General features: G+C 45.1%; 3 protein-coding genes and 4 non-coding genes across 10 annotated transcripts; 6 read left to right on the forward strand and 1 right to left on the reverse strand.

The window, feature by feature from the left end:
- Positions 1 to 10,004: 10,004 nt before the first annotated feature.
- LOC123090757 (uncharacterized) lies at positions 10,005 to 13,046 on the reverse strand. Its single transcript, XM_044512093.1, has 2 exons — positions 12,662 to 13,046; positions 10,005 to 10,306 (listed from the first exon to the last, which is right to left on the reverse strand). Exons 1-2 carry the CDS (start codon positions 12,964 to 12,966, stop codon positions 10,297 to 10,299), a joined length of 315 nt encoding a protein of 104 aa, XP_044368028.1. The 5' UTR covers positions 12,967 to 13,046; the 3' UTR covers positions 10,005 to 10,296.
- LOC123090756 (50S ribosomal protein L18) lies at positions 13,037 to 16,571 on the forward strand. Its single transcript, XM_044512092.1, has 2 exons — positions 13,037 to 13,204; positions 15,984 to 16,571. The coding sequence occupies exon 2, from the start codon at positions 16,003 to 16,005 to the stop codon at positions 16,345 to 16,347; it is 345 nt and encodes a 114-aa protein (XP_044368027.1). The 5' UTR covers positions 13,037 to 13,204; positions 15,984 to 16,002; the 3' UTR covers positions 16,348 to 16,571.
- On the forward strand, positions 13,818 to 13,930 carry LOC123095383 (small nucleolar RNA snoR104). Its single transcript, XR_006446238.1, has one exon. It is a non-coding gene; the product is annotated as a small nucleolar RNA snoR104 (small nucleolar RNA).
- LOC123095372 (small nucleolar RNA snoR104) lies at positions 14,508 to 14,625 on the forward strand. The gene has a single exon (XR_006446227.1). It is a non-coding gene; the product is annotated as a small nucleolar RNA snoR104 (small nucleolar RNA).
- Positions 14,949 to 15,066, forward strand: LOC123095374 (small nucleolar RNA snoR104). Its single transcript, XR_006446229.1, has one exon. It is a non-coding gene; the product is annotated as a small nucleolar RNA snoR104 (small nucleolar RNA).
- Positions 15,382 to 15,499, forward strand: LOC123095377 (small nucleolar RNA snoR104). The gene has a single exon (XR_006446232.1). It is a non-coding gene; the product is annotated as a small nucleolar RNA snoR104 (small nucleolar RNA).
- Positions 16,572 to 16,679: 108 nt separating the features above from the next.
- Positions 16,680 to 21,606, forward strand: LOC123090755 (lysine--tRNA ligase). Of its 4 annotated transcripts, none has more exons than XM_044512091.1 (16): positions 16,680 to 16,912; positions 17,019 to 17,080; positions 17,348 to 17,416; positions 17,497 to 17,662; positions 17,749 to 17,842; positions 17,991 to 18,076; positions 18,259 to 18,374; positions 19,035 to 19,115; positions 19,471 to 19,596; positions 19,700 to 19,982; positions 20,227 to 20,323; positions 20,431 to 20,587; positions 20,759 to 20,902; positions 20,998 to 21,066; positions 21,176 to 21,319; positions 21,417 to 21,606. In XM_044512091.1, exons 2-16 carry the CDS (start codon positions 17,057 to 17,059, stop codon positions 21,459 to 21,461), a joined length of 1,701 nt encoding a protein of 566 aa, XP_044368026.1. In that variant the 5' UTR covers positions 16,680 to 16,912; positions 17,019 to 17,056; the 3' UTR covers positions 21,462 to 21,606. The 4 variants fall into 4 exon arrangements, with proteins under 4 accessions (XP_044368026.1, XP_044368023.1, XP_044368024.1 ...); XM_044512088.1 differs by having other exon boundaries at positions 16,694 to 16,931; positions 17,016 to 17,080; XM_044512089.1 differs by having other exon boundaries at positions 16,696 to 16,912; positions 17,016 to 17,080.
- The last annotated feature ends 5,947 nt before the right edge of the window (positions 21,607 to 27,553 follow it).

The raw sequence follows: 27,553 nt of genomic DNA on the forward strand, positions 1-27,553 counted from the left end.
TTCTTCTCTGATGTGGCCTCATCATCAACAGCCACATAGTCCTCATCTTCAGATTCTGAGGTTCTCTTCTTCCTTGTCCTAGTAGCTGCCTTGGGCAAGTTACTAGGTGTGCACCTGCTACCCTCATCATAGCTGCTTGAGGGACTAGTGCCCTCACTCATCTGAACTTGCTCCTCAGACTTGTTATGACTGTCACTCTGATCTGACATGATGCAATCTCTGACGGCTGACCCTATGAATAGATGTAGATGAGGTAGAGTAGATGAGCATCACAAATCATAAAGGTTTTTGCAAAACATTGAGTCAAAAACTTAGTTTTAGTTTTCCACAGAAAGCATTTCGGATCTACCGATTTGTAAGCTCGGTGATACCGAAGCAGCTTTTGGGACCTAAACTAGTGAACTCAGTTGGACCGAGTCACAGTTCGGTGGCACCGAGACTGCTAGGGTTTCACGAAGAATTGATCTCGGTCACACCGATTTGCAATTCTCGGTCGGACCAAGAACCACATGTGCAATGGACTAAGACAAATCGGTGAGACCGATTTCTACAACTCGGTCGGTCCGAGATGAATTCGGCGGAAACCTAACCCTAAATTTTCAATCCAAGTCTAAACTACGGAGTATTTTTACTGGATAAGAAGATTTCACTTGTGGCAAGATTCATGGCAATGCAATGTGCCAGGAATCATAGTAAGGAATAGCACAAAGATCAAGTCCATGCCCTAATGCGGCGGTGGACTTGCTACGGCGGCAACGGCAGAGACGAATCCCGTTGACGGCGGCAGAGACCAGCGGCGGGAGGTCGCTGGCGATGAGGAGGATGATCTGGAGACCCGATGAGGCAGAGCTGGCTGTGCGAGGCGAAGTGTTTCGGAAGAATTTCCAAAAATTTGACCTGTGAGTATATATAGCCAGACCCTGTCGGTGTGACCGAGTGGAACAACTCGGTGGCACCGAGATGCAGAACTGCAAGCAGTTGCTACAACTCGGTGTGACCGAAAAGTTCAAATCGGTTGCACCGAGATTGAAAACCTAGATCAACTTAGTGATCTCGGTATGATCGAAATGGATGAATCGGTCAGACCGAAACGCACAAAGAGGTTTTGGAAGTTTAAGTCTATGACGAATCGGGGACTCCGAGTGCTCCTCACACAGAGTGGTTCGAATCTGACTTGATCAAACTTTGTGATGTAGCATGAATAGAGTTTGAGACAAGAAGAGCATAGATAGCTAGAGAAGGTTCTTAGGCATTCTTATCCATCCACTTGGAAAAAGAAAAGAAACCAAACAAGCAAAACAACAAGTGGATGTCCTCGAATGAGTAAAATATGCAAACGACATGCTCACACAATAAAGTGGCAAATGAAATATGTGACAAAGCATGCACAACCAATTCTAGCATCTATCAAGCAATTGGCAATGACTAGGTCATCTATATATGAGTATATTGACTTAGGAGTCAAATGAGAACATTTGATCATAGATCATACTCATCGTTTAAGCACAAGTGGGGTTACCACTTTTACATAATGCATTGTTGTGTTCGCACCATTAGAGTTGCTTTAGCTCAATCCTTAGAGTAAAGCTCCCCCTAGATGTGAGATCCCCCCTAAGAGGGATGAACTAACCTTGGGTTTTGTCGATGATGACTTCATGTAGGTGTTGAAGATGTGGATGCTCTATGTTGATGTAGATCATTTGGAGCAATCCTTTGGAGTGAGTTGCACTTTCAATACCTGCATGGGTTAGTACCACAAGGAACAAACAAGGATATCCATAGACATAGAGTGATGCACACACAAGATGATGTCCATGATAGCATTACTTTACCTTGTCCCTTTTCTTACTAACAAGAGGGTTTGTGACTCCATGAACTAGTGCAAGATGTGGAAGTTGGTTGCACTTGTCCTCGCCAAAATGATAAGAGTGAAGTATGTTGGCGGAGTCACCCTCAAGAACTCTCTATTTCTTCTTCTTCGGGATCCACACCATCTTGATGGGAATCCTTGGAGTTGTAGTCATACTTGATGAAGTACAACTTGATGTAGTCTTGGGAACCCACTTGACCAAGGCCTTAGGAGCTTCTTCAAATGCATCAATCTCCTCTTGAAGCTTGTCCTTGCCTTTCTGCTTGTGGTCTTGTGGTGGAAGATCATCTTGAGCTTGTGTCCCTTTGAAAGAAGTAGGATCATACTTCTCCTGTTGAGGAACAAACTTCGTCTTGGGGTATTGATCTTCTTCCCACTCAACTCCATTGGCATTGAACTTTCGTTCAAAACCAACACCTTGGTTCTTCCGGTGCCTTCCTTGATTGTGTACAATTTCCTCGAATTGCTTACTCCCGGTAAGGCTCTTGTAAACACCTTTCTCTTTAGTTCCCTTCAATAAGCTATTTTCTTTCTCAAGTGTAACTTGGCTAAGAGAATCATTAGTGGAATCAAGAGAACTACTAGAAGCAACAACATTGGATTTAGCATGATGATTGTTGTTACTACTAGAGGAAGAATCTTTCTTGTTCTTGTTACTAGACTTGACTTGAGGCATGTAAGTAGATAAGAGTAAACGCTTGGCAATGTAAGAAGAACTTTTCTTGCGAAGATCATCATTGATAGCCTTTAAAAACTCATGTTCTTGCTCAAGGTTGAGCTTTTCAAAGCGTAACTTCTCATGAGTCCTTAAAAGTTCTCGATGATCTCCTAAGATAGTTTCATGAGCTAACTTAAGAGTGTTTAGTTCTTTAGTTAGAAGCTCAATCTTCTCCTTATCATTGTCATTCATTTTATCTTGATTAGCATGATTATTTGACGTTTCATCATAGTATTCATCACTAGAGTTGTCAACAAGTAAATCATCATCACCTAGCAAGTCATCTTCATCATTATTGAAATCAACATACTCAGGATGTAATACCTTTGGGCCTTTAGCCATGAAGCATCTTCCAAGTCCTTCATTTGGTGAGTCAAATATGTCGTAGGAGTTGGTTGACACAAGTGCTAGACCGGCAACACCTTCATCTTGAGTATGTTCTGAGTCGGAGTGATAGCTTCTCTCGGAGTGATGGTCGGAGTCGGAGCTAGATACCCATTCACCAACATGAGCTTGATGTCTTCGTTTTGTGTAGCTCTTTGATGATTTGTCCTTCCTTTCTGAATCCTTGCTTCTCCGGGATGTTCTTCATTCATAACGATCATCTCTACTCCTCTCTCTTGGTGGTGATTCTTCTCTTCTACTTCTTCTCTTTAGAGATTCTTCTCTTCTTTTGTAGGGAGCCGTACACTCATTTGAATAGTGTCCGGGTCTTCCAAAATTGTAGCAATTACGCTCTCGACTAGAAGATCTTTTACCATTGTAGAACCTTGACTTGGAACTTCTTTCCTTGCTTCTACTCTTGTAGAACTTGTTGAAGTTCTTCACCATTAGGCTCAATTCTTCATTGAAGGTTTGTTTCTCACTTGATGATGTGGGAGCTTCACATGAGGCTTTGTAAGCACCACTTGACTTGTTGTGGAGCTCTTCCTTATCCTTGAGTGACATCTCATGAGCAACAATTCTTCCAATAACTTCTGTTGGCTTGATATTCTTGTAATTGGACATCATTTGGATCAATGTGCACACGGTATCATATTTTCCATCCAAGGCTCTTAGGATCTTCTTGATGATGAATTTGTCGGTCATCTCTTCACTTCCTAAGCCGACAATCTCATTTGTGATGAGAGCAAGCCGGGAGTACATTTCAGCGACACCTTCACCATCCTTCATTTTGAACTTGTCAAGTTGACTTTGAAGCACATCCAATTTGGATTCCTTGACGGAGTCGGTACCTTCATGCATGTCAATCAAAGTGTCCCAAATTTCCTTTGCATTCTCAAGACGGCGGGTTTTGTTGAATTCCTCAGGGCACAATCCGTTGAAGAGGATATCACAAGCTTGAGCATTGTATTGCAGCATCTTCAACTCTTCCGCGGTAGCTTCACGGTTCGGTTCTCTCCCATCAAAGAATTCACCTTGCAAGCCAATACACGCGATAGCCCAAACGGCGGGGTTATGTCCAAGAATATGCATTTTCATCTTATGCTTCCAACTAGCAAAATTAGTACCATCAAAGTAAGGACCTCTATGGTGGTAATTTCCCTCGCTACATGCCATACTCTCCTAGGTTGTGAAACCAAGGCTATGACTATCAAAAGCTATGGAAATCAAAGCAAATGGAGACCAAAGCTCTGATACCACTTGTAGGATCGAAAGTATGTCTAGAGGGGGGTGATTAGACTACTTGACCAAATAAAAACTTCCCTTTTCCCAATTTTAATTCTTGGCAGATTTTAACAACTTAGCACAAGTCAAGCAATCAACTTACACATGCAATTCTAGAGTATAGCAGCGGAATGTAAAACAATTGCATATGAAGGTAAAGGGGAGGAGTTTGAGGAGGCAAATGCAATTGAAGACACGGAGATTTTTGAGCCGTGGTTCCCGATAGGTGGTGCTATTGTACATCCACATTGATGGAGACTTCAACCCACAAAGGGTAACGGCTGCGCGAGTCCAAGGAGGGCTCCACCCACGAAGGGTCCACGAAGAAACAACCTTGTCTATCCCACCATGGTCGTCGCCCATGAAGTACTTGCCTCACTAGGGGTATATCTTCACGAAGTAGGCGATCTCCTTGCCATACAAACTCCTTGGTTCAACTCCACAATCTTGTCGGAGGCTCCCAAGTGACACCTAGCCAATCTAGGAGACACCACTCTCCAAGAAGTAACAAATGGTGTGTTGATGATGAACTCCTTGCTCTTGTGCTTTAAATGATAGTCTCCCCAACACTCAACTCTCTCTCTCACAGGATTTGGACTTGGTGGAAAGAAGATTTGAGTGGAAAGCAACTTGGGGAAGGCTAGAGATCAAGATTCATATGGTAGGATTGCAATATCTTGACCTCAACACAAGTGTAAGTGGTTCTCTCTCACAAAATGTAAGATGGAAGTGTAGGCATGTTCTGATGGCTCTCTCCACGAATGAAGAGGGGGTGGAGGGGTATATATAGCCTCCACATAAAATTTAACCATTACACACAACTTACCAATCTCGGTGGGACCGAATTGTGAAACTCGGTCAAACCGATTTAGCAAATGATGTGACCGTTAGGATTTTCGATGGGACCGATATGTCAACTCGGTGGGACTGATATGATTAGGGTTAGGGCATAACGTAATCTCGGTGAGACCGATTACACAAACTCGGTGAGACCGATTTTGGTAATAAGCTAACCAGAGAGTTGGTCAGGCAAACTCGGTGGGACTGATTCACTCATCTCGGTTAGACGGAAACATTATGAAAGGGAAACAGAGAGTTTGCATTGCAATCTCGGTGGGACCGATTGCTCATCTCGGTTGGACCGAAACGTTACGAAGGGAAACAGAGAGATTACAATCCCATCTCGGTGAGACCGAGATCCCTATCGATGAGACCGATTTGACTAGGGTTTGTGGCAGTGGCTATGACATCTGAACTCGGTGGCGCCGGATAGAAAGAATCGGTGGGGCCGAGTTTGACTTTTGGTTTAGGTCATATGTGGATGTGAGAAAGTAGTTGAGGGCTTTGGAGCATATCACTAAGCATTTTGAGCAAGAACCTCATTAAGCAACACCTCATCCCTCCTTGATAGTATTGGCTTTTCCTATAGACTCAATGTGATCTTGGATCACTAAAATGGAAAATGTAGAGTCTTGTGCTTTGAGCTTGAGCCAATCCTTTTGTCCTTAGTATTTTGAGGGGTCCACTTTTCTCATCCATGCCATGCCAATCATTGAGCTTTCCTGAAATATTTATCTTGAAGTAGCATTAGCTCAATGAGCTATATGTTGTTAGGAATTACCAAAACCACCCAGGGATAGTTGCACTTTCACATCTCTTCCCCTCAATTCGTCTCTCTCTCTCTCCTTCCCAAGAACGGCGTCGGAGGACCTCGTCGGATCTCCTTCTCCGGCCACTCTCCTTGCATTCCGACCGGTGGGATCGATCCCCACCTCACCCTCTTGCCATGGAACATGGTATCTCCCTTAGCCCCTCTCTCTTTGCCCCGTTGGTTTGCTTCTAGGTTTTGGGAGATGCATGTGTAGTTCTTGCGATTTTTGGCTAAATCTTTGCAAGAGGAGATTGTTGGAGAGTGCTAGTGCGGTAGATATGCTATTTGGTGTGATGCAACAGTGTAGTTTTGATCAACAGTAGTACCGATCTACTTTTGTGGATATTCCTAGATTTGTTCTTGCGAGTGTTGATTCCATGCGGTACTACCGCTCCTCCTGGAGCGGTACTACCGCTTGCTCGTGCGAGAACCGCCCCGTGCGGTACTACCGCTCCGCTAGAGCGGTACTACCGCCCGGTGCACAGAAGTAAAATTTTACTTCCGCTCCAGGCGCGGTACTACTGTGCCAACCTGACACAGTACTACTGCAGCTAGAGCGGATGTAAATTTTTACGTTCGCATCCTGGCTCGGTACTACCGTTGAGTTAAAAATTACTCTGTTTTGTCCACCCAATCTCATTTCTACTTGTTTCGTTTGGTTTTGGCCTTGGTCTTCACAATAATATTCTTACTCTTCTCGTGTGTTTGGGTTTGTGTGTCATAGGTGGTGGCTCCGGTTCCAATGCAAGGCGCTCGAATCCCATCCATGACACAAGCTCCAAGCGGCTTCGCAACCAAGAAGTTCCTGAGGGCTCCAGTTCCTCACAACGCCATGTCAAGCACACAGCTAACAAGCACAAGGAGCCAACTGTCGGCATGGATGAAATGCCTCGAGGGGAGTTTCTGATTCAAAGAAAGCTCAACCCCTATGTCAAGCCTAGAGAACTCAGTAGGGGCAATGATTTGTTTTGGACCAAGCAGCAGAATCTCTTCTTCTTAGATGTGATCAAGGGCAATAAGAACACCTATGTGCTAGTTCAGTGGATTAACATGGACTATCTGAAGAAAACCGTGGATTCTTTGGTGAGGCTCTGGATTTGGTGGAACAATTTGGCATTGAGGACATCATCACCTTTCATCTTGACTTTGACCCAGAGTTGGTGGCTCAGTTCTTTGCTTCTGTCCACTTCCACACGGATGAGAAGCAAACCATGACTTGGATGACGAATGGCAAGAGGATGTATGCTGAGTGGAAGGAGTTCATGTCTATGTTGAACATTCGTGATGAGGGGCTTGATGTTCCCGTTGGTGCCCGCCCACATGCCAACCCAGAGTCTGCAAACAAGGACAAGCTTCAACCTTTTCTTGTTGAGAAGACCCTCCCCAGTGGCAAGGAGTCATTTGTGTTGAATCTGTTTCTTGACATCATGCACAGGATCTTCTGCAACTCACTTTTTCCTCGCATTGGTGACAAGGACAAGGTGCACTCCTATCTCGTGGACACGATGCTCATGTGTGAGGAAGCGCGTCACCATCAGGCTGAGCCTCTTGATGTCTCTCATATCATGTGCAGTGAGCTTCAGATTGCGATGTTCCATCGGAAGGTTCCCATCTATGGCCCCTACTTGTTCCTCTTGATCTCGGAGACTTGGGAGAAGCTCTTTTCGGATGAAGAGTTCCTTGCTCCCAACTGGATTTGCCATGAGCCCATCAAGCTGCGCCAAAAGAACCAGTGGGCTAACACCACGACCCGGGTTGAGGTCGAGGCTGCACGAATGGATGTTGACGAGGATGAGTTTGAGGAGGAGGTGGCTGAGGACAGCTCTGAGGAGTACGCTCCTCCATCTGCTGAGCCATCGTGGGCTAAGAAGCTCAAGGCCAAGATGAAGGCTCTGTTCTACATGCAGGCCAAGGGACAGTACAAGGCTCATGTGAACGCCAAGATGGCTCATCGTCGCGAAAAGGCTATTATGAGGTAGGTTGGTCTTGAGGTTGAGAGGGGCTCCGAGGAGAGGATCACAGATAGGAACCATGGATCAGACAGCACTGCCGGTGGAGTGAGTCTGAGGAGGATACTGGAGTTCGCTCTTCATCCCGTGCCGCATAGGAGTCCGAGGAGGAGGAACATGACTGGTGATGCCTTGGAGTTCCACCACCACTTGTGTCGTAGGTGTCCTCTCTGCCTTTTTGGTGTCTCGATGCCAAAGTGGGAGAGAGTGTAGGATTTGTGAGTGTATCGAGTCTTGTGTCGCTTTGCTTTCGTTCCATTGAACCTTCTTTGCTTTGGTTTGTTGGTTTGTGGTTGTGTTCGTGTGAGACCAGGAGACTATCATATGGTGTGAGACATATGCCCTCAAGTTTATCTTATTGTCTAGTATGTTTAGTAGATTGTGAGCTTATGCTATCTTGTGCCCTTTACTTCATGCTCACTTACTTTACCTTGTCTCCATGCTTATTGTCACTTATATTGTTGCAAGTTTTGCCTTGTCTATAAAATATAGGGGGAGTGTTGATCCTAGTATGTGTGCCGTGCAGTCCAAAGCATATCTATAGAGTGAACACATCTAGGGGGAGCCTGTCTATATTTTATAGATGTTGGGTTTGCTTATGTTCATTTTATATCCTTGTGCAAATCCCGTATTGTCATCAATCCACCAAAAAGGGGGAGATTGTAAGGGCATATTTCTCCCTATGTGGTTTTGGTGGTTGATCACAATGCATTTGCGGAGTAATCGTGTGCATTGAGCATTTCAGAGATCTCATGTCTAGGCACAAGACGATTCGGTGCCCCTCAGAGCCTATCGAAGACGACGGTTTTCTACGTTTCTTTTCGGTGGATTTGAGTCGTAGGAAAGTCGTAGTATTAAGAGGGGGTCTACTTTGGAAAGGTTAGGGTGGAATCAACACGTGCACTTTTGTTCCTTTGCACCACCTTTCCTTCACTTCATTGGAGCACTGGTCATTTACCCTTGTCTATGCAAAGATGAAGGGCTCCAAGTGCTATAGTTTCTGTGGCGTGCGGTAGTACTGCTTAAGGGAGCAGTAGTACCGCAGCTGTCCATGGCAGTACCGCCAAGGGAAGCGGTAGTACCGCGCTGTGAGGTAGTACGGTGGCCCTAGTGGCTTCTTGGGGAGCATTGTGCCTCCACACCGCTCCAACGGAGACGTACTTCCTCTCAAAGAGAAGGAACTTCGGTAACACATCCTCGTCTCCACCGACTCCACTCTTGGTTATATCTCACCTTTACTTGTGCAAGCTTATATTGTGTTGTATCCTTTGCTTGCTTGTCTGCTTGTTGTTGTTGCATCATATATGTTGTTCACCTAGTTGCACATCTAGACAACCTATTTTGATGCTAAGTTTAATTTCGAAAAAGCTAAAAATTGTTAGTTGCCTATTCACCCCCCCCACCCCCCTCTAGTCAACCATATCGATCCTTTCAGAAGTGCTTGTTTTCCATTTGAATATTGTATTCTTAGCTCACAGCAAACCATTTCTGGCATGTTTTACATTTTAATAGCCGGGTCAAATTTAATCACATGTTATGACCGGATACAACAAAATATCTGTACATGCATCTGGAAACAAACTAGATTCAAAATCATAGAACAAAACGATTGATGTACTATTGTTCACTACTTTTGTCCATTTTAGCATATAAGAAAGAGATAACAACATTTTTTTTCTCGTTCTTAACTGAGTGTTTTTCTAGCAAAAAGGGTAATTTCTTTGTGATCATCTGCAATGGCAAAAGGTTCATTGTGATGCGACAAAAGCGTCATGAGTAGTTGATCAATTACACAATAGGATGTTTCATTTGGGTCAATTCATATATTCGTTTTTCTAAACGTCCCAATTACTTAGCGTGCCGCCCTATGTCATCCAAAGTTACCATGATCAGTTGGAGTAGGAGAAGAACAACATAATACGGAGCAACTTGATGGCGCAACAACATAATAGCCATAATATGTGGACAAAGGGTGGATAGGGGATTGTAAAACAAGGGCTTGCGTTAGCAAAGGGTGGAAGCATACTGTTCGCATACACAGGCCTGAATTATTGCACACAGAGCACATGCATCCATAACAGATTCAGAGACACCGAGAACAGTACATTACTAAGGTGTACCATAAAAATTCCTCCACAAACAATTTATCATAACCTTGCCTATGATCCAAGACATGAACAGATTCTTGGCATGCAGGTGAGTTATTATCAACTTGCTGTAAACAGATTTGTAGTTCAAAAAAAATATCATCAGCTCAGTTACTACATCCCACCATGGAGAGATTACATGTTCAACATGGAGCACCCCATGACGAATCACGTTGTAAACCTCCTGTAGTACCGTCGAATGTTGCTGAAATGCTGCCCGCTGAGAGATGCCCTTACTGACCCCTGCACAAAGCAAACACTCTTCGGTAAACAGACAGAAAAAATGTCATTCATACAACAAAATTTACACGTAATGCTGATTTCTGCCTGAAGGCTTTCATGGAGCATAGTGCTACAATGTTTACTCAACAAATTTAAGTACTACTCCCTCCGTTCCTAAATATTTGTCTTTCTAAAGATTTCAACAAGTGACTATATACGAAGCAAAATGAGTGAATCTATACTCTAAAATATGTCTATATACATCCGTATGTGGTAGTCCATTTGAAATCCTAAAATGACAAATATTTAGGAACGAAGGGAGTATATAATACTGAATTAGGCTCCATGACTATGTACTTAAGACTAGAGGCACCATTAAAAGCTCTTGCAGACATAGTTTGCGCAAAGTGCAAACAGTATCACAAAAACAGTATACATCAAGTACCTCCTACTAAAATGAAATGAGTTCTCACTCTGATGTGATGTGCTAATCACATAAATGGTATGCCTTGTAAGAAATTAGTCTGCTCAACATGCTCGACTTTCTATATCAGTAAATGTGAGCAGTTTGCCCATTACTCGTCATGCCCAATGCAGTATTACGTATCTGACAGAAATGCTAAGTTACATAGATATGGAGCCACGGCACGGTGCCCCCAATATGAGGTAGTACAGACCATCAATATATATACAACATCATAGTATAATGATTGCACCTGTGTGGTCATATTGTCATCAATGGGTTTGAAAATGAATTATTTGCTTCCGTTCTCTAATTATCTCAAGCATGTGATCAGTGCAGTAACATATGTCATAAACTTTTCCATGATGATGCATGAAATATAAATAACCAATAACCACAATAATGTGATTACAGATGTGAAAGTTCTAGAAACGATGCAATAACCCAACCGTAAGCAAACAGATAATGTTACTGTATCATACTTGTCCTGTGTATTACTGTCAGTGCGTGACCTATATTTGAATCTTTACCATTTCCATTTGGGATTCTCCGCCGATTTAGTTCATCCAGTAACTCGACATATATATGCTGCACTAGTTATATCCTCTAAGCCTACCCCAACTTGTTTGGGACTAAAGGCTATGTGGTTGCTGTTGTAGCTATATCCTCTAACTAATCACAGTTACAATCTCAAGGCAATCCTAGGAGTAGCAATTTAAATAGTGCCATCCATGACCCAACTGCTTGATCAGGAAGCAATGTAGTTGCAAGGCAAAGGTGCTAAGCAGAAAGTTGGCATGACTAGTTCAGCTGGTCTTTTCAGTTAGTGCAGTTGATTGCGGGAATTGGTTCTGAAAAGTACTCCCTCCGTCCCATAATATAATACGGTATTACATCCAATATACTTAAATTAACCTCCTTGGTGCCAAAATAGGACAGTGCAGTGTTAGATTTGTTTTTCCAATTTTACCAGGATATTAGTTTCACTTTGTTTAGCATGTATTCTCTAAAATGATAGTAAATGAGAAATGGCAGCCCAGCAGAATTTAGATTATACACGTCTCATACAACTCACAAGTAGATGTTATGCACTATGAGATTCAGTATGCTGATGCTGTCATAAGGAAACGGGACAGTTCATACTGGTTCATATGTGCGTCCTTGACAGTTGATATGGTTCATCACTCATTACTTCACCAGCATATACTAACACATTCTACATTTGCATTGCACCTCATGACCAGACAAATTCTGTAGAGTTGATCTAACACTTTCAGTTAAATATCAGAGGTTTATGCCGTATGCTCAACACTGATGCAAACAAACAAAGGGGACTTACAAATTAAGCCAACATTCAAGGGTTAAATATCAGAGGTTAACTATGTCAACTAACTAACACAACATCTATGAAGTTACTTTCATATCAGGTAATGTCGAACTTATGAACGAAGCCAGCATTCAAGGGCTAAAACGATCTTTTGTTGATTAAAGTGATCAAACCCGTATTCCCTTTACTAGATTATTATTATAAGTTTGTGGATCATGGACTTCCAATTTTCTCGGTTTCTGATACGCATCACATCGGTGACCGGATTACCCGATACATCATGACTGTCTCTGGACATCTAATCTGAGGCCAACCTAATTCATTTGATCAAAAGCCTGTAGGTCTAAAGTAATAAGCACATATTTGTCGCCCCTACCGAGCCACGGTCTAGTAACATAATCCATCTGCATCTCAGGTTCTCTCTGTCCTGTAATCAACCACCCAAGCATTTCATCAAACATCTGCCATGCGGAACCAAACCCACAAGTCCTTGTATACAACCAAAACCGCAACCGGCATTTCGTCGAGCACCTGGAGAGCACGCGAATGCTGTACTGTGCTAGAGAAGGGGGGGAGTGGCGCTGACCTGATCTTCTTGATGAGGATGTCGCGGAGGCTCTTGCCGAGCTCCTGGGAGCGGACGCGCGCCATGAGCGCCTTGCGCGCGAGCACGCGCTTCTCCGAGTTCTTGACGTGGTGCTCCGTCCGGCGCTTGATGAGCCGCTCGATGCCGCTGGACCGCATCTTGCGCTCCATCACCTGCAGCGCGCGCTCCAGGTTGCCGTCCCTCACCTGCACCACGATCCCCCGCGCCGCCTGCGTCTGCACCTGCACCTGCCCCCTCCCCGCCGCCGGCCAGAGCCCCCGCGCCGCTCGCGCCAGTGCCTGCATCGCGCCGCCGCTGCCTGAATGAAGCGTTGAGATTCGGGACGCCTCGCTCTCGGTACTCGGCCGTCTGTTTCGCTCTTCCGATGTTTTTGTTTCACTTGGACCCCTGCTCTCTTCTGAATTCGCATTTCTGGCCTGTAGGGCGGAACGTCAGTGCCTCTGTGCCTGTGCCCCTCTCTCCGCCGCCGCCGCCGCCCGCCTCGACGGGAGCAGAGCGCCGCCGCCGTTTACCCCGTCCACGGTAAGACTGTCTCTCTCTCGATCTCGGCTGGCAGCTGATGTTGTTGCGGAAGCAGCGCTCCATGATCCTTGGATGATTCATACGCCAGTGGCATACGGGGGCGATCCTTTTCCATGGATTGCAAGATACAGTACTTCTGTTGCATTTCGTTGTGGAGAAACAGTTCTTGATGATGATTTGGTCGGGAGGTTTGGTTTCCATTTCAAGTTCTGGAATCACTCCCACCCTTAACATTTTTGTTCAGAAGCATAGGGCAGTAGGTCTTAAATCTGAAGTATGACGCTGAAGCGCTTCAAATTTATCAGACATTCAGACAGTGTCCGTGTGAAATGTTAATGTGTGCTTTCACTGCTTGTGCATCTGAAACTTGTTTCATTTCCCTGTTTCTGTGATTGAACTAAGTCGATTGAATCGAACAGAATGCATTGACTAAGCAAATAGTGAAATCGTTCAGCTTTGAGTATGTCAAGGAATACATTTACCTGATAGTGTGCTTTTTAATGTGCCTGAAAGTTGTATCTTTGAAGAAGCAAGTTGCACACGCCCAGCTGATTTTACCCTTTGAAAACGCAAGTTGCATCCTGTCCTGTGCACACGCCAAAATGTTTACTGTATGGAAGAAAAAGAACATGCTTACCTGATACAATCTTCCTATAGTGAAATTATCATTTCCTGCTTATGGTATCGTAAGCAAGTTCTGCAAGTCTCGAATGAGAAAACATGCATGCTGGATTTGTTTTGACGTTCCTTCCAAAGATGTTTATCCGGTGTAATAATTCCTTTGTGTCCATATTTTCTTGTAAAGAAACATTTGTACAGTAGCATTTTTCTATGATATTGTCAGGACTTGGTTTCCAGTTCAATTTCTGGAATCACTCCCATCCTAGAACATTTTCGTTCACAAATACAGCGCAGTAGGTCTTACTCCAATCTATGGTTTCTGGTATCGGATATATTTGTGGAAATTGTGTATCCCCCAAAGGCTGAAGTGAAATGCCGATATGTTGGTTTGGAGCTGAACTGCGTTAAGTTTATCAAACATTGTGTAGAAGTGAAATGCCGATACATGCTTTCACTGCTTATTTGTGGATCTGAAAGTTTTCTTCGATTAAATGGCGTTGCTTGTAATTGAATAGAATGCATCGACTAGCAAATGTGAGATTATTCAGCTTTATAAGTATATAAAGGAATACATTTACCTGATAGTGTTCGTAATGTGCCTGAAAAGTTTAACCTCTGAAGAAGCAAGTTGCATCCTGTCCTGTGCACACGCCCAACTGTTTACTGTATGGAAGAAAAAGAAAGGTAGCATCCAAAAGATAAGATGCCTACCCGATACAGTCTTCCTAGAGTATAATTGTCATTTCCTGCTTATGGTATTGTAAGCAAGTTCTGTAAGTCTCAAGTGACAAGAAAGCTTCATCAGTGTTTGTGACTACATAAGTAGATTTAATTGAACTTCCAGTTATGGTTTCTTTAGGAGAACATTCCTTGTTTGTTTCCTTGCGTAGAACAGTTCCTGCCTACTCATTGTGATCTCAAGGGGTTTCCCAGTTCAGTTTGGAATTCAGCCCTGGATATGGCAGTGCAATATGTCTTATCTTTAATTGAGGCCCTTTTGATATTGAATATACTGGTGGGAATTTTTGTGTCTATTGATTTCTTGTAGAGGTAGAACTTTTTGATTAAAGCAATTTCCAACACTTTGGCCACACCCATGTTTATATGCTACGGAAGAAAAGAATGGTGGCATTCAAAGGACAATATGCCTACCTGATACAATCTTCCTATACTAAAATTGTCATTTCCTGCTTGTAGTATTCTAAGCAAGTTCTGCAAGTCTCAAATGATAGGACAGCTTCATCAGTGTTTGTGACCACACAGTTGGACTTAGCTCAACTTCCAGTTATGGTTTGTTGAGAACATTCCTTGCTTGTTATCTTGTGTAGAAGAATTCTTGCTTACTCATAAGGGGTTTCCATGTTCAGTCTGTAATTCAACCCTGGATATGGCAGCAGAATATGTCTTAGCTTTGAATGAGGGCCTTATGGTATTTAATATATTGGTGGAATTTTTTGTTTTTTACTGATTTCTGTAGAAGCAAAAAATACTTATTGATTAAAGCAATTTCCAACACTTTGGCCACTCCCAACTTTATATGCCACGGAAGAAAAGAATGGTGGCATTCAAAGGACAACATGCCTACCTGATACAATCTTCCTAAAGTAAAATTTTCATTTCCTGCTTGTGGTATCGTTAGGGAGTTCTGCAAGTCTCTAATGAGAAAACATTCATGCTGGATTTGTTTTGATGTTCCTTAAAAAATGTTTGCCCGGATTAATAACTCCTTTATGTCCATATTTAGTAGTATCATTTTCAGTTTTTTTCCTCAGAGTTTGGTCCTTGGAGTATGTCAACTTGCTTAAATGATTTGCGGCTAGTCTTGATTAAACGCTTTATTAGGAAGAAAAGGCTGAAAGTGGGACACTGGGACCAACCAACTTTCTGTTATGGACTCTTACCGAATACTGCAAAACTAATCAACTATGATGATGTAAACTGTAACATGCTTTCCCTGGATTCAACTGATCATAACCATCGAACTTGGATGACCTTTCCATGATACATTATACATGTGTATGCAATCTTGGATTTAGAATCCGAAACATATAGAGTATATTTATTTTTTGTTGTGTACTCACGATAACCATTCGCAGTTTTCTGAAAGACTGGATGTGTTCTTGGCTAACTCCCTTTTCCTATTTTCTGGCTTATGCAGATCAGCTTAACTAGCCGACATGGTTATCCCTGCACCAGCTAGGGCGCCTGCAATCACCAAGTTCCTGAAGCCCTATGTTCTGAAGATGCACTTCACAAACAACTTTGTGACGGCCCAGGTCATCCACACCCCATCGGCGACCATCGCATGCGCAGCGAGCTCACAGGAGAAGATCCTGAGGCCGAGCATGGAGTCGACGCGGGACGTGGCCGCGGCGGCCAAGATCGGGAAGCTGCTTGGCGAGCGCCTGCTGTTCAGGGGCATCCCCGCGGTGTCCGTCTCCATGTCAAGAGACCAGACGTACCATGGCAAGGTCAAGGCCGTCATCGATTCTCTCACAGCCGCCGGCGTGAAGCTGCTGTGAACGGCGGTAGCCGATCATCAGTAGCTGATTTCCACCGGCTGTTTAGTCCTTGAAGTGAAGTGCAGATAAATAGTGCCTTCAGGCTTATGATGTTTATCAGTTTAGCTTTTTCGACTTCTCGAACCTGTAACTGCCCAGGCATCACATTACAGATCAACATGTTTCTGTTCACTGCCCAGGGTTTTCCGACACGTGTCGCGGGAATGAAATTGCACCTTTTGGAACACCTGCGTCGGGAATAATACTGTTACTTGGGAATCACGTTGTTGGATTCCAAGTATTGAGACTGTTCAGGTCAAGTCTCCCATGCCAAATATAGTATGAGACCCTGAAACTTGGCTACCACGGAATAACATAAGAAGTACAGTCAGCTCGCACTCACAAGGAAAGTTAAAGAAAAGAAAAGGCAGGGGCCAGTCCAAGAAACGTCAAAGTTCCTTTTGTCTAATGGTGCATCAGCTCACACCTGCCGTGGCCCCTATATAAACGGCGTCGCGGCCGCCGCGGAGGAGGTCAAAGAGGAAGGATCACCAGCGGTTCGACCGAGTTCATCTTCATCCTACAGGTGAATCGAACAAGTTCGAGTGAGTGGTGCTCCTGTTCTTCTCTTGGATCGTGTTCTTGCTCTGCTTTTGGACCTGCTTGTTTCTCATTGTGTGTTGATGCAGCAGCTGGAGACTGAGAAGAGGGGAGGCAGGCGGAACAGTTGATGGAACAGGAAGAGGATAACATGGTATCTTAATCAGCATCTGCACTTCTCCCTTTTCTTGTTTGTTTAGGTGTTTCTAGTCTCGATTCATCGGTTCGGATGGCAGTAACCCTCGAAACTCGTCTCTCAGTCCTTACTAGGAAATTCCAGTTTGGTTGTCTTATGATCTTTTACTCCTCTGAATTTTCTTTTTTCCCTGTTGGTTTGGTTGTACTGCATGCGCTTAGCAGGGCGCTTAGCCCCTAATCTTTCAGATTGGTTAGTCACAACTGGTGTTTATCTTCTTATTAGGATCTAGCTGGGGGTGGCATGCTGGGACAACATGGTCCTGCTGGGGATGGTGAAGAAACAGACCCCACGGTAAGTTCTCCAAACCATCAGCAGTAAGAAAATATATCCTTTCAGATAGAAAACATTGCTGATTCTGTTTCTTGCTGCAGCAATACTATGAAAATAGGCTGAAGATGCTCGATTCTCTTAGAAGCGCGGGTGTCAAGCCCTATCCGCACAAGTTTGAGGTCGCGATCTCCATCGCAGACTATGTGGCCAAGTACAACAGCTTGGGTGCTGGCGAACATTTGCTGACTGTCACTGAAAGCTTGGCTGGTATTGATTATTACTATGTGAAAGCAACTGTAATTAGCACAGCCAAAGCTTTCTGCTTCCTGACATTATTTGTTTGTGCCTGCAAGGGCGGGTTATGAGCAAGAGAGTTTCCTCATCCAAACTCTTCTTTTATGATCTCTATGGCGATGGGGTGAAGGTTCAGGTCATGGCTGGGGCCAGGTATCAGTTGCTGCATTGTTTGGATCAAGATGATGAAATTAGCATATCAGATGCATTTTTTTGTTCTTCATAATACCTTTTTTCTTTATATATTTTTTCCATTACCAAAATATATGAAGTGATTTCTAGTCTCTTATCTCTCTGTTAGCTGCTCAGAGGTGGCCGAAACTGAATTCTACAAGTGCCACAGTGTTGTGAAGCGGGGCGATATTGTCGGTATAATTGGATACCCAGGTTCGTAAACTTGTGTGCTTGTCCAATTTAGCAGTTCCTCGTTGAGGATTATATCTTTTCTGTGTCTGAAAGTCTGAACAAATGTTAGAGAAGTCCATGAAATTGACACGTTATATAGGATGCCTTTTCTTTCAGCTATTTTTTCCTGGCATGGTAACGCTTTATTTTGACATCCATATCAGGTAGGAGTAGCAGGGGTGAACTTAGCATATTTGCCAGAAATTTAATATTGCTCTCCCCATGCCTCCATATGCTACCGAACCAGAGAACTGGGCGTTGCACTGCTGTTGCTGGCAAGGTGAGATGGTATACTAACCATATGTTCCTGATCTTTCCATATTTGTATTAGAAGTAGACCTAGAAAGTGAAACAAATTACAACAACACCGCGGTGACAAGCACCGAAAATCATAAACAATCAAACAAACAAATCTACTCTTAAGAGCTATCCTTAGATATTTCACTGAACACTCATGCAGCTTTAATGATACAACATGTGGCAGACCGTGTAAAAAAACATATTAGCGAAATTGCTCCCATACTTCTCCAGAAGTAGAACGGCGTGAATATAAATTCGGCCAAGGGACTGATTAGCACAAATTAATTGTGCACACTTCGGAATTTTTGTAAATTCCTCTTGGGGGAGTACCGTCCTGTCATGCCACATCATTTTCAGAATTTAAATTATTTATGAGATAATTTAGATAATATTTTTTATCTGTACATGTTTTCTGATCACACTGCATTGTCAGCCATACAGGTTTGTTACTCACTAAGGCACATAAAAGTGGACAGATAAGAAAATGCAGTCCACTTTTACCTGAAAAATATCAATGTTGGATCCATCTATCTCAAGTTTAAATTCCTTGGATACCATGATATTCTACCTATACATCTGTAAAATAGATGGATACACCCTTTCAATATAAGATATTAAAGTGTTTTATTATTTTATACAGACAACAAGAGCAAAAGCTGGTGCTGATTGCTGGGTTCCAGGAATAGGAAGGAACACTGAAGCTTATGTTTTAAAGGACCAGGTTAGTGTTACCATGACCCCTTGACTGCCAAAACTCAGTTGAGATGAGAATTTAATGATGTGTTCAAGCCACACTATACAGTCAGTCATCAATGTTGAAAACTTGATATTAGTGCCCAGTAATGCTTTAATAGGTGGATATTATATAAATACTTTCATATCATCAATTGCTGGAGTGCATACAGATACAGTGCTTCAATTTTCTTGTTCTTGTGATGCCTTTTAATTTTTTTTTATTAGAACAGTTTGTGTTTTGTCACTCAAGAGGTTAATTCTGTGTTAAACAATGTCGACCAGTTTTGAGTGTTAGATCATAATTTCCTAGCTAGTTCCAACGATTTATCATCTATTTACAGGAAACTCGCTACCGCCAGAGATATCTCGACCTCATGGTAAACCATCAAGTGAGACATATCTTTAGAACACGATCCAGGGTCATTTCCTTCATCAGAAGGTTCCTCGACGAACGCAACTTTTTGGAGGTGGGTCCTGAACCATTATGCATTCTCTTTGAAGCGCTTCTTTAAGAGAAGAAGTCATTCTCTTATTTGGTTAAATGGTTTCCCATCTTGGGTCATTTTCCAGGTTGAGACTCCAATGATGAGCTTGATTCCTGGGGGAGCATCTGCAAAACCTTTTGTTACACATCACAACGAACTAAACATGGATCTGTACATGAGAATTGCTCCTGAACTCCATCTGAAGCAGTTGGTTGTGGGTGGCTTGGACTGTGTTTATGAGATTGGAAAGCAATTCAGGAATGAAGGGTTTGATTTAACTCACAGTCCTGAATTTACAGGATGTGAATTCTATATGGCTTATGCAGACTACAATGACCTGATGGAGCTTACTGAAACCATTTTGTCGGGTACGTACTTATTTTAGCAATGCATAATTCTGGCTCATGTTTACAGGCCAGACAGACCATGACAAATGTTAGGTGTTGCACTTAGGCTAGCAAGTACTACCCAAGTGATGCATCCATGGACCACTGGAATCAGTTTTTTTTTTTCCAATTGATTGCATGGATGGGCTAGAAAAGCCGTCGTATGAAATGTCTGCCAAATTGTGTCGAAAATGTTTGTGTATCTATGTTTTGGTAACTATGACAGGTATGGTGAGGGAGCTGACTGGTGGTACTAGGATAAAATACCATGCGAATGGAGCTGATAACCCTCCCATAGAGATCGATTTCACACCTCCTTACAGGTAGTAGATATGGCTTCTGAACATCAGTGCTGCACCTGTGAAATATGATTGATATTATCTAAGTTGTTTTCTCACTTGGGTTGTTTGGTGCTTCTATGTTATTGTAGAAGGATAGATATGATGCAGGAACTGAAATCTATCGCTGGGCTTGACATTCCATCAGATTTGTCAAGCGACGAGGCTAACAAATACCTCGCGGCAACGTGTGAGAAGTATGGAATCAGATGCTCGCCGCCTCAAACAACAGCACGGTTGCTTGACAAGGTTTCATTCATGTCTCCTGGACACCAGCCTTTGTTGGAACTACTTGTTAAAACTTGGCTTGTTTAACTTATCTTGCAACTTATGATTTCTCTGTTCACCGTAGTTTATCATAATCTATTAAGCCAAACATTCCATAACGTCTATTGAGCATACTAGTTTCTTCTGTATCAGATTACTGGGCATTTCCTGGAGGCCACGTGTGTGAACCCAACTTTTATCATCAACCATCCAGAGATAATGAGCCCACTGGCCAAGTGGCACAGGACTCAGCCAGGACTGACAGAAAGATTCGAGTTATTCATCAACAAGCATGAGGTAAATTCTGCTATTCTGCAACACTATGCGTTAATGCCGCACATTTTCCCCTAATTTATGAAGCGTAATTTGGTGCTTTTGTATCCTCCTGATAGGTATGCAATGCCTACACCGAGTTGAATGATCCATTGGTGCAAAGACAACGATTTGAAGAGCAGCTGAGGGTATGTATCAGAAACCAAAACTTTCTGCTGAAACCTTCTATAGAAACATTTCTATGGCCACGTTTTCTGAAAGCCTGCGTACCATTCTGCGAAACCTTGCTCCCCACAGAGCCGGCAATCGGGAGACGACGAAGCGATGGCGCTCGATGAGGCGTTCTGCACTGCTCTCGAGTATGGTTTGCCACCAACGGGCGGTTGGGGGATGGGAATAGATCGGATCGCGATGCTTCTGACGGACTCGCAGAACATCAAGGTTTGTGCAACACCCCCGCCCCCTCTTTGTGGTTCTTTTCTTTTTGACGACGCGACATTTCTCTGCCCAGCGACTTATGGTTTTTGTGAATTTTCAGGAGGTTCTTCTATTCCCAACGATGAAGCCCCAACTACCTGCGTAGTAGGAAACCGCTATTTTGATTGAAGAGGAACAACAAACAACAATATTACATGTACTATATAATTAAGAAACATGGTTTCACACGAGTGCTGTATCCTTGTTGAAGACTGCTACTTGGAGTGTTTGATATTTGTGGATTTGTGTTTGATCGTATCTCGCAAGTTTTGAAGTTTTTTGCACTACCGGTAGCGAGATTTCCCGATGTTCGCCACCGTGCGGTATAATCCTTGCCTGTGTGCTGTGCCTTTCTTTGAGCGCGCTGGTGCACCCAAAGCCACCATTCACAGGAGACTCTATCGCGCCACTTGCAGCCACCCAGCCTATTACCTTCACGGTGCCCACACTGCTCCTCACAAAACTTCTATATAATACTGCTTAGAGAGGAGCCCAATTATCGCAAAGAAGCTGAGCCTCCTGCAGAGTTCACCTGAACGGAAGGAAATCGACAAAATCAAAACCACTTTGATAGAAAATGAAAATGATGCGGACAAAAAAGGAAATGAAATTCTCCCTAACCACTTCTGTATGTTTAAGTACATGCTGTTGGATGAATGGCAACTAACTTTACTGAGGACCAAAGGCCAATACATATACATGTGTGGTAAAGTGCATGAAACCCCTTATACAATGGGGATATACTGAAAAGAGACTATACACATCTAACACCCCCTCTCAAATTCATGGTGGATTAGCAACACTGAGTTTGGAGAGGAAAAAGCCATGCTGCGCTCGAGTCTGTGCCTTCGTGAAGAAGTCAGCCAACTGTAACTCAGAGGGCACATAGTGAAGAGCGAGAGTCTGATCCTGCACAGCAGCACGCACAAAGTGGGCATCCACACCGATGTGCTTGGTGAGCTCATGCTTCACCGGGTCACGCGCAATACTGATAGCACCGGTACTGTCGGACAGTAGGGGAGTCGAGGCAGTAGCGCACACACCAAAATCCTGAAGTAACCATCGTAACCAGATCACCTCAGCCGTCAACATAGCCATGGCTCGCAACTCAGCCTCTATACTCGAGCGAGAAACGGCAATCTGTTTCTTTGTCTTCCAGGCAATAAGAGAGCCACTAAGAAAGACACAGTAAGCAGACAACGAGCGTCGATCAGAGGGATCACTAGCCCAGGTAGCATCAGAGTAGGCCTGGAGCTCAAGAGAGCTGGAGTGGGGAAAGAAAAGGCGTTGAGAGATCGTGCCACGAAGATATCGCAGAACACGGAGGAGGTGACTATAGTGGACAGAGGTGGGGGCTGAAACAAACTGACTCGGGATGTGGACAGGATAGCAGATGTCAAGACGCGTAACAGCAAGATAGACAAGGCTGCCAACAAGGTGACGATAGCGAGTGGGATTAGGAAGAGGGTCACCATCAGAGGCACGAAGCTGAACATTGAGCTCCATAGGAGTCACAACTGTGCGCTCATCACCGAGAGCAGCGCGAGCAAGAAGATCCTGAATATATTTTTCTTGGGAGATGTAGAAGCCATCACAGGTCGAGGAGATCTCAATCCCAAGAAAATAGCGAAGTGGACCAAGATCGGTCATGAGGAACTGGTCCCGAAGGCGAGCCTTAACAAAGGCAATGTACCCAGAGTCGTCACAAGTGATGATCATGTCATCAACATAGAGAAGGAGAAGAGTCCGACCACGAGGAGACGTGTGAACAATCAACGCGGGATCATGATCACTGGGCAGGAAACCAGCGGCAGCCACCACAGAGGCAAAGCGCTCAAACCAGGTGCGAGGGGCCTGTTTAAGACCATAGAGGGAGCGACGAAGTCAACAGACCAGACCATCAGGAGCACAGTACCCCGGTGGTGGTTGCATATAAACCTCCTCACGTAACTCGCCATTAAGGAAGGCATTCTGGACATCAAGTTGAGAAATAGACCAATGTCGAACAGAAGCCACAACAAGGAGAGTGTGGACAGTGGTCATGTGGGCCACAAGAGCGAATGTCTCATCATAATCACGTCCCTGCTCCTGCTGAAAACCACGAGCCACAAGACGAGCTTTGTAACGCTCAAGAGAACCATTAGAGCTAGTCTTGATCTTGTAGACCCACTTGCAGGTGATGGGACGAACCCCGAAAGGAAGGGAAACCAGATCCCATGTGCTAGAACGCTCAAGGGCAGCAAGCTCTTTGGCCATCGCAAGCTGCCATTCAGGCTGAGTCATGGCAGTCTGATAGGAAGTGGGCTCAGCAATAACAGAAAGACCGTACCGATCAGGAGAATATCGACCAGGTGGAGGGCAAGGCCGAGCACGCAGGTTATGAACCGGGGTAGGCGTGAACGGAGGGGCACCAGAGGTGGAAGGCGCGTCAGGCACGTCAGGGGAAGCATCCTCAGTACGAGGGCGACGAGTATAGTGGAGAGGAAACGGTGAAAGAGGGCGACGGATTGGAGATGATGGTGGAGAAGTGGAGGAGGAGGATGGAGAAGATGGTGTCGGTGGTGAATGAGAATGAATGAGAGGTGCGGAGGAAGAGGTGAAACATGAGGCACATAGCAGGGTGTATCGGGAAGGAGAAGAAAGGAAATATCGTCCACAAAGAAGCTCGAGGAAGAAGGACATGGGTAGTAAGAGCGAGACTCGTCAAAGGTCACATCGCACGAGATGCGCAAGCGACGACCAACAGGGTCCCAACAGCGATAGCCCTTGTGCTCATCACTGTAGCCAAGGAAAACACACTCAACCGACTGAGCAGTCAATTTGGTGCGCTCGCGCGGGGCAAGAAGGACGTAGCACACACATCCAAACATACGAAGAGCTGAGTAGTCAGGAGAGCGACCAGAGAGACACCCCATAGGAATACCACCCTGTAGAGCAGTCGATGGCTGAATGTTGATGAGATAGGTGGATGCAGAAACAGCCTCAACCCAAAAATGGGGTGGAAGAGAGGCGGCAATCATCAGCGCACGAGCCGTCTCAAGCAGATGACGATGCTTGCGTTCGGCAACACCATTCTGAGCATGAGCACCAGGACAGGAGAACTGGGCAAGGGTACCCTGTTCTGCGAGAAAACCATGCAATAGCTAGGAGATATACTCTCCAGCGGAGTCAGCACAAAAAGTACGAATAGGCATGGAAAACTGAGTGTGAACCATGGTAGCAAATCGTTTGTATACAGAGAGAACCTCGCTACGAGATTTCATGAAGTAGAGCCAAGTGTAGCGAGAGAAATCATCAATAAACAAAACATAGTAGCGATGACCACCTTTCAAATCAAAGGGGGCTGGACCCCAGACATCAGAATGAACTAAGTCAAAAGGATGCTGAGATACTGACTGACTGGTAGGATAAGGTAGCTGGGTCTGTTTGCCAAGTCTACAACCATTACAAGGTAAAGAAACATCTCCATATACAGACCCTAATAGGCCCTGACGCACTAAGGAAGACAAGCGAGAGCCACAAATGTGACCAAGGCGATGATGCCACTGCTGGAAGGACGCAGACGAAGAGGCAGCAAGAGCATGAGAGTTGACTGACATGGTGGAAGCGGAAGGAACACAAAGCCAGTCAACTTCCCAAAGCCCCTCGGACTCACGGCGCCGGGGGCCAGCACCAACCAAAACCTTGGTGCGACGGTCCTGAATGGAGCAAGAATTGGTATCAAGAATGACCCGACAACCAGAATCAGTAAGTTGAGGAGCGGAAAAAAGATTCATGATAAGGCGAGGAACATGTGAAACACTAGGAACAGAAAAAGATGGAGTCCAAAGAATACCGCGACTAGCAACAGGAAGAGATGTGCCATCGGCAGTAAGAACATTAATGGGAGAATCAAGAGGGCGAAGAGAAGACAACACTGAAGAATCAGAGGACATATGAAAGGAAGCTCCAGAGTCCAGAACCCACGAAGATGTACCTGACGGTGTAGATGTCGGCGGTGATGAAGTGGTGGAAGCAGTCACAACAGCAGCAGAACCTGTCGGTGAAGAACCAGAGGAAGCCAGAAGGCGTTTAAGCCTAACAATGTCCTGGTCAGTGAGTGACGGAGTCGAGGAAGATCCAGGAGTCCCACTGGCCGAGGAGCGCCTCTGGTCTCGCTTCTTCTCACGACAATCAGACTCTGGGTGACCTGGCCAAGAGCAGTAGCCACAGAAGGTGTCACGGCGCGACCGGCCCTTCTCAGCATAAGGAGGGTGACCCACCCCCCTGAAGGTGTAGGTAGGAGCGGTGGAGCAGTGAGCCGACCAGACGACACTGGAGCTCGGGCGGCCAACACTGAAGAAACCACAAGTAACCTAGCAGAGCGAAGGCGGGTCTCCTCAGCACGAAGCTCAGCAAGCACTTCCGAGATAGGAACACGACCATGTGCAAGCAAGTGAGTACGTCGGGGCTCAAACTCAGAACGGAGACGAGATAAGAACTCATGGACCTCTGAAACTCCAAATCAGACCGCATAGTCTGACAGCAACGGCAAGTGCCACAAACAACGGTCCTCACTGAGTCAAGCTGACGCCAGATGGCAGAGCACTGTGAGTAGAACTCATCAACAGACGAGTCACCGTGCTAAAGAGCATGCTCCTGACGCACCACAGAAAGGTATAGAGCATCACCAGAGGGCTGATAGCGCTGACAAAGATAGGACCACATTGCCGCAACAGTGCCGAGACCCATGAACTCCGAAGCAAACTGAGGGAGAACACTCGCAGTGAGAACAGCAGCAGCTCGAGCATCATCATTGCACCACTGAGTGTAAGCAGACAGATCATCCCGGTAGACAGAGAGAGCATCAGAATATGCGGATACCTGTTGATCATAAGCATCACCTGCAGCATCATCAAGAGCCTTGGTTGCATCCCTATCAGTCTGAGAAGCATCAGCAGCAATTACCGGCGGTACCGGCGGCACAGGAGCAACCGGAGCAATAGGGCAGGGCGGACAGGGTACCTCACTAGAGAGAACGCCCCACAGCAGAAGGCTGCGCATATGGATACGCATGAAACCCACAAACTCAGCATAGTTGGTGCCATCAAAGATCACCGAGCAGCGAGGAACAGCCACATAGCCCGAAGATGACATACCGAGATATCCCTCGTTTTTTTTGTTTTTTTTGAGTCAACGGGGTCAGGAAGACCCAATCTGGATCGAGAGACAGCTAGCAGGGGCGCACGAGGTAGCGCTAGGTAGAGGCAGTGACTCGATCTAGATTGGCTGGATCGATCCAAACTAGATCGAGAGCCATCCGGAGGACCAAACGGGCAGCCCTTAGATCCAGCGGGATAGCGCCCGCAGCGCTAGAGGCGGCTGGACGGGGCTGGCAGCGCCACGCGGGACAACACCCGACGCAGCTCCAGCGGGACAGCGCCCCCGGCTCCAGAAGTGGCGGGACGGGGCGGGCCGAGCGGGACGACGGCCGGACGGGGCCGAGGCAGCGGCCGCAGCAGTCGGGGACGAAGCGGGGCGGTTGCTGGACGAGATGGCCGGGCGAGACAGCAGCCAGACGAGACAGCGCCCAGCTGGAGGAGCAACAGAACGAGGCCGGAGAGACAGCGGCCGGACGGCCGGAGACGAGCAGGCTAGGAACGAGAGGCACGGAGTTGCGGCGTGCGAGAGGAAGGGGCTAGCCTAGCATCTGATACCATGTTGGATGAATGGCAACTAACTTTACTGAGGGCCAAAGGCCAATACATATACATGTGTGGTAAAGTGCATGAAACCCCTTATACAATGGGGATATACCGAGAAAGGGACTATACACATCTAACACATACAAACTTACAACAGTGGAGAGAAAGACACAATAATAGGATACCTAACCCTATCGAGCAAATAACCAATCCTTAATGGGCCATCAACGAATAATCTTACTAGTTAAAGGTGCATCTCTTCCCATGTGTTTATGTGGTTCATTCTCAATCCAGAGATCACCAGTTTTCCTTTGGTTGGTGATTGAAGAAGCACTTCAACACTACTCAATTCCATGTAAAAAATGATCGTCAAAAAAAGAAAAACTCCATGTCGGCGAGCATCAGTGGAACCCACTCCTTTTGAGATCAGCACCATGTTGAGCACTGTCTAACTACCCACTGCATTAACGTGGATGTGTCTCTTCACCCTTTCTTCTATGCGTATTCGAGAAAA

The sequence above is a fragment of the Triticum aestivum genome, chromosome 4B (assembly GCF_018294505.1).
Source record: "Triticum aestivum cultivar Chinese Spring chromosome 4B, IWGSC CS RefSeq v2.1, whole genome shotgun sequence".
In the NCBI taxonomy this organism is placed as follows: domain Eukaryota; kingdom Viridiplantae; phylum Streptophyta; class Magnoliopsida; order Poales; family Poaceae; genus Triticum; species Triticum aestivum.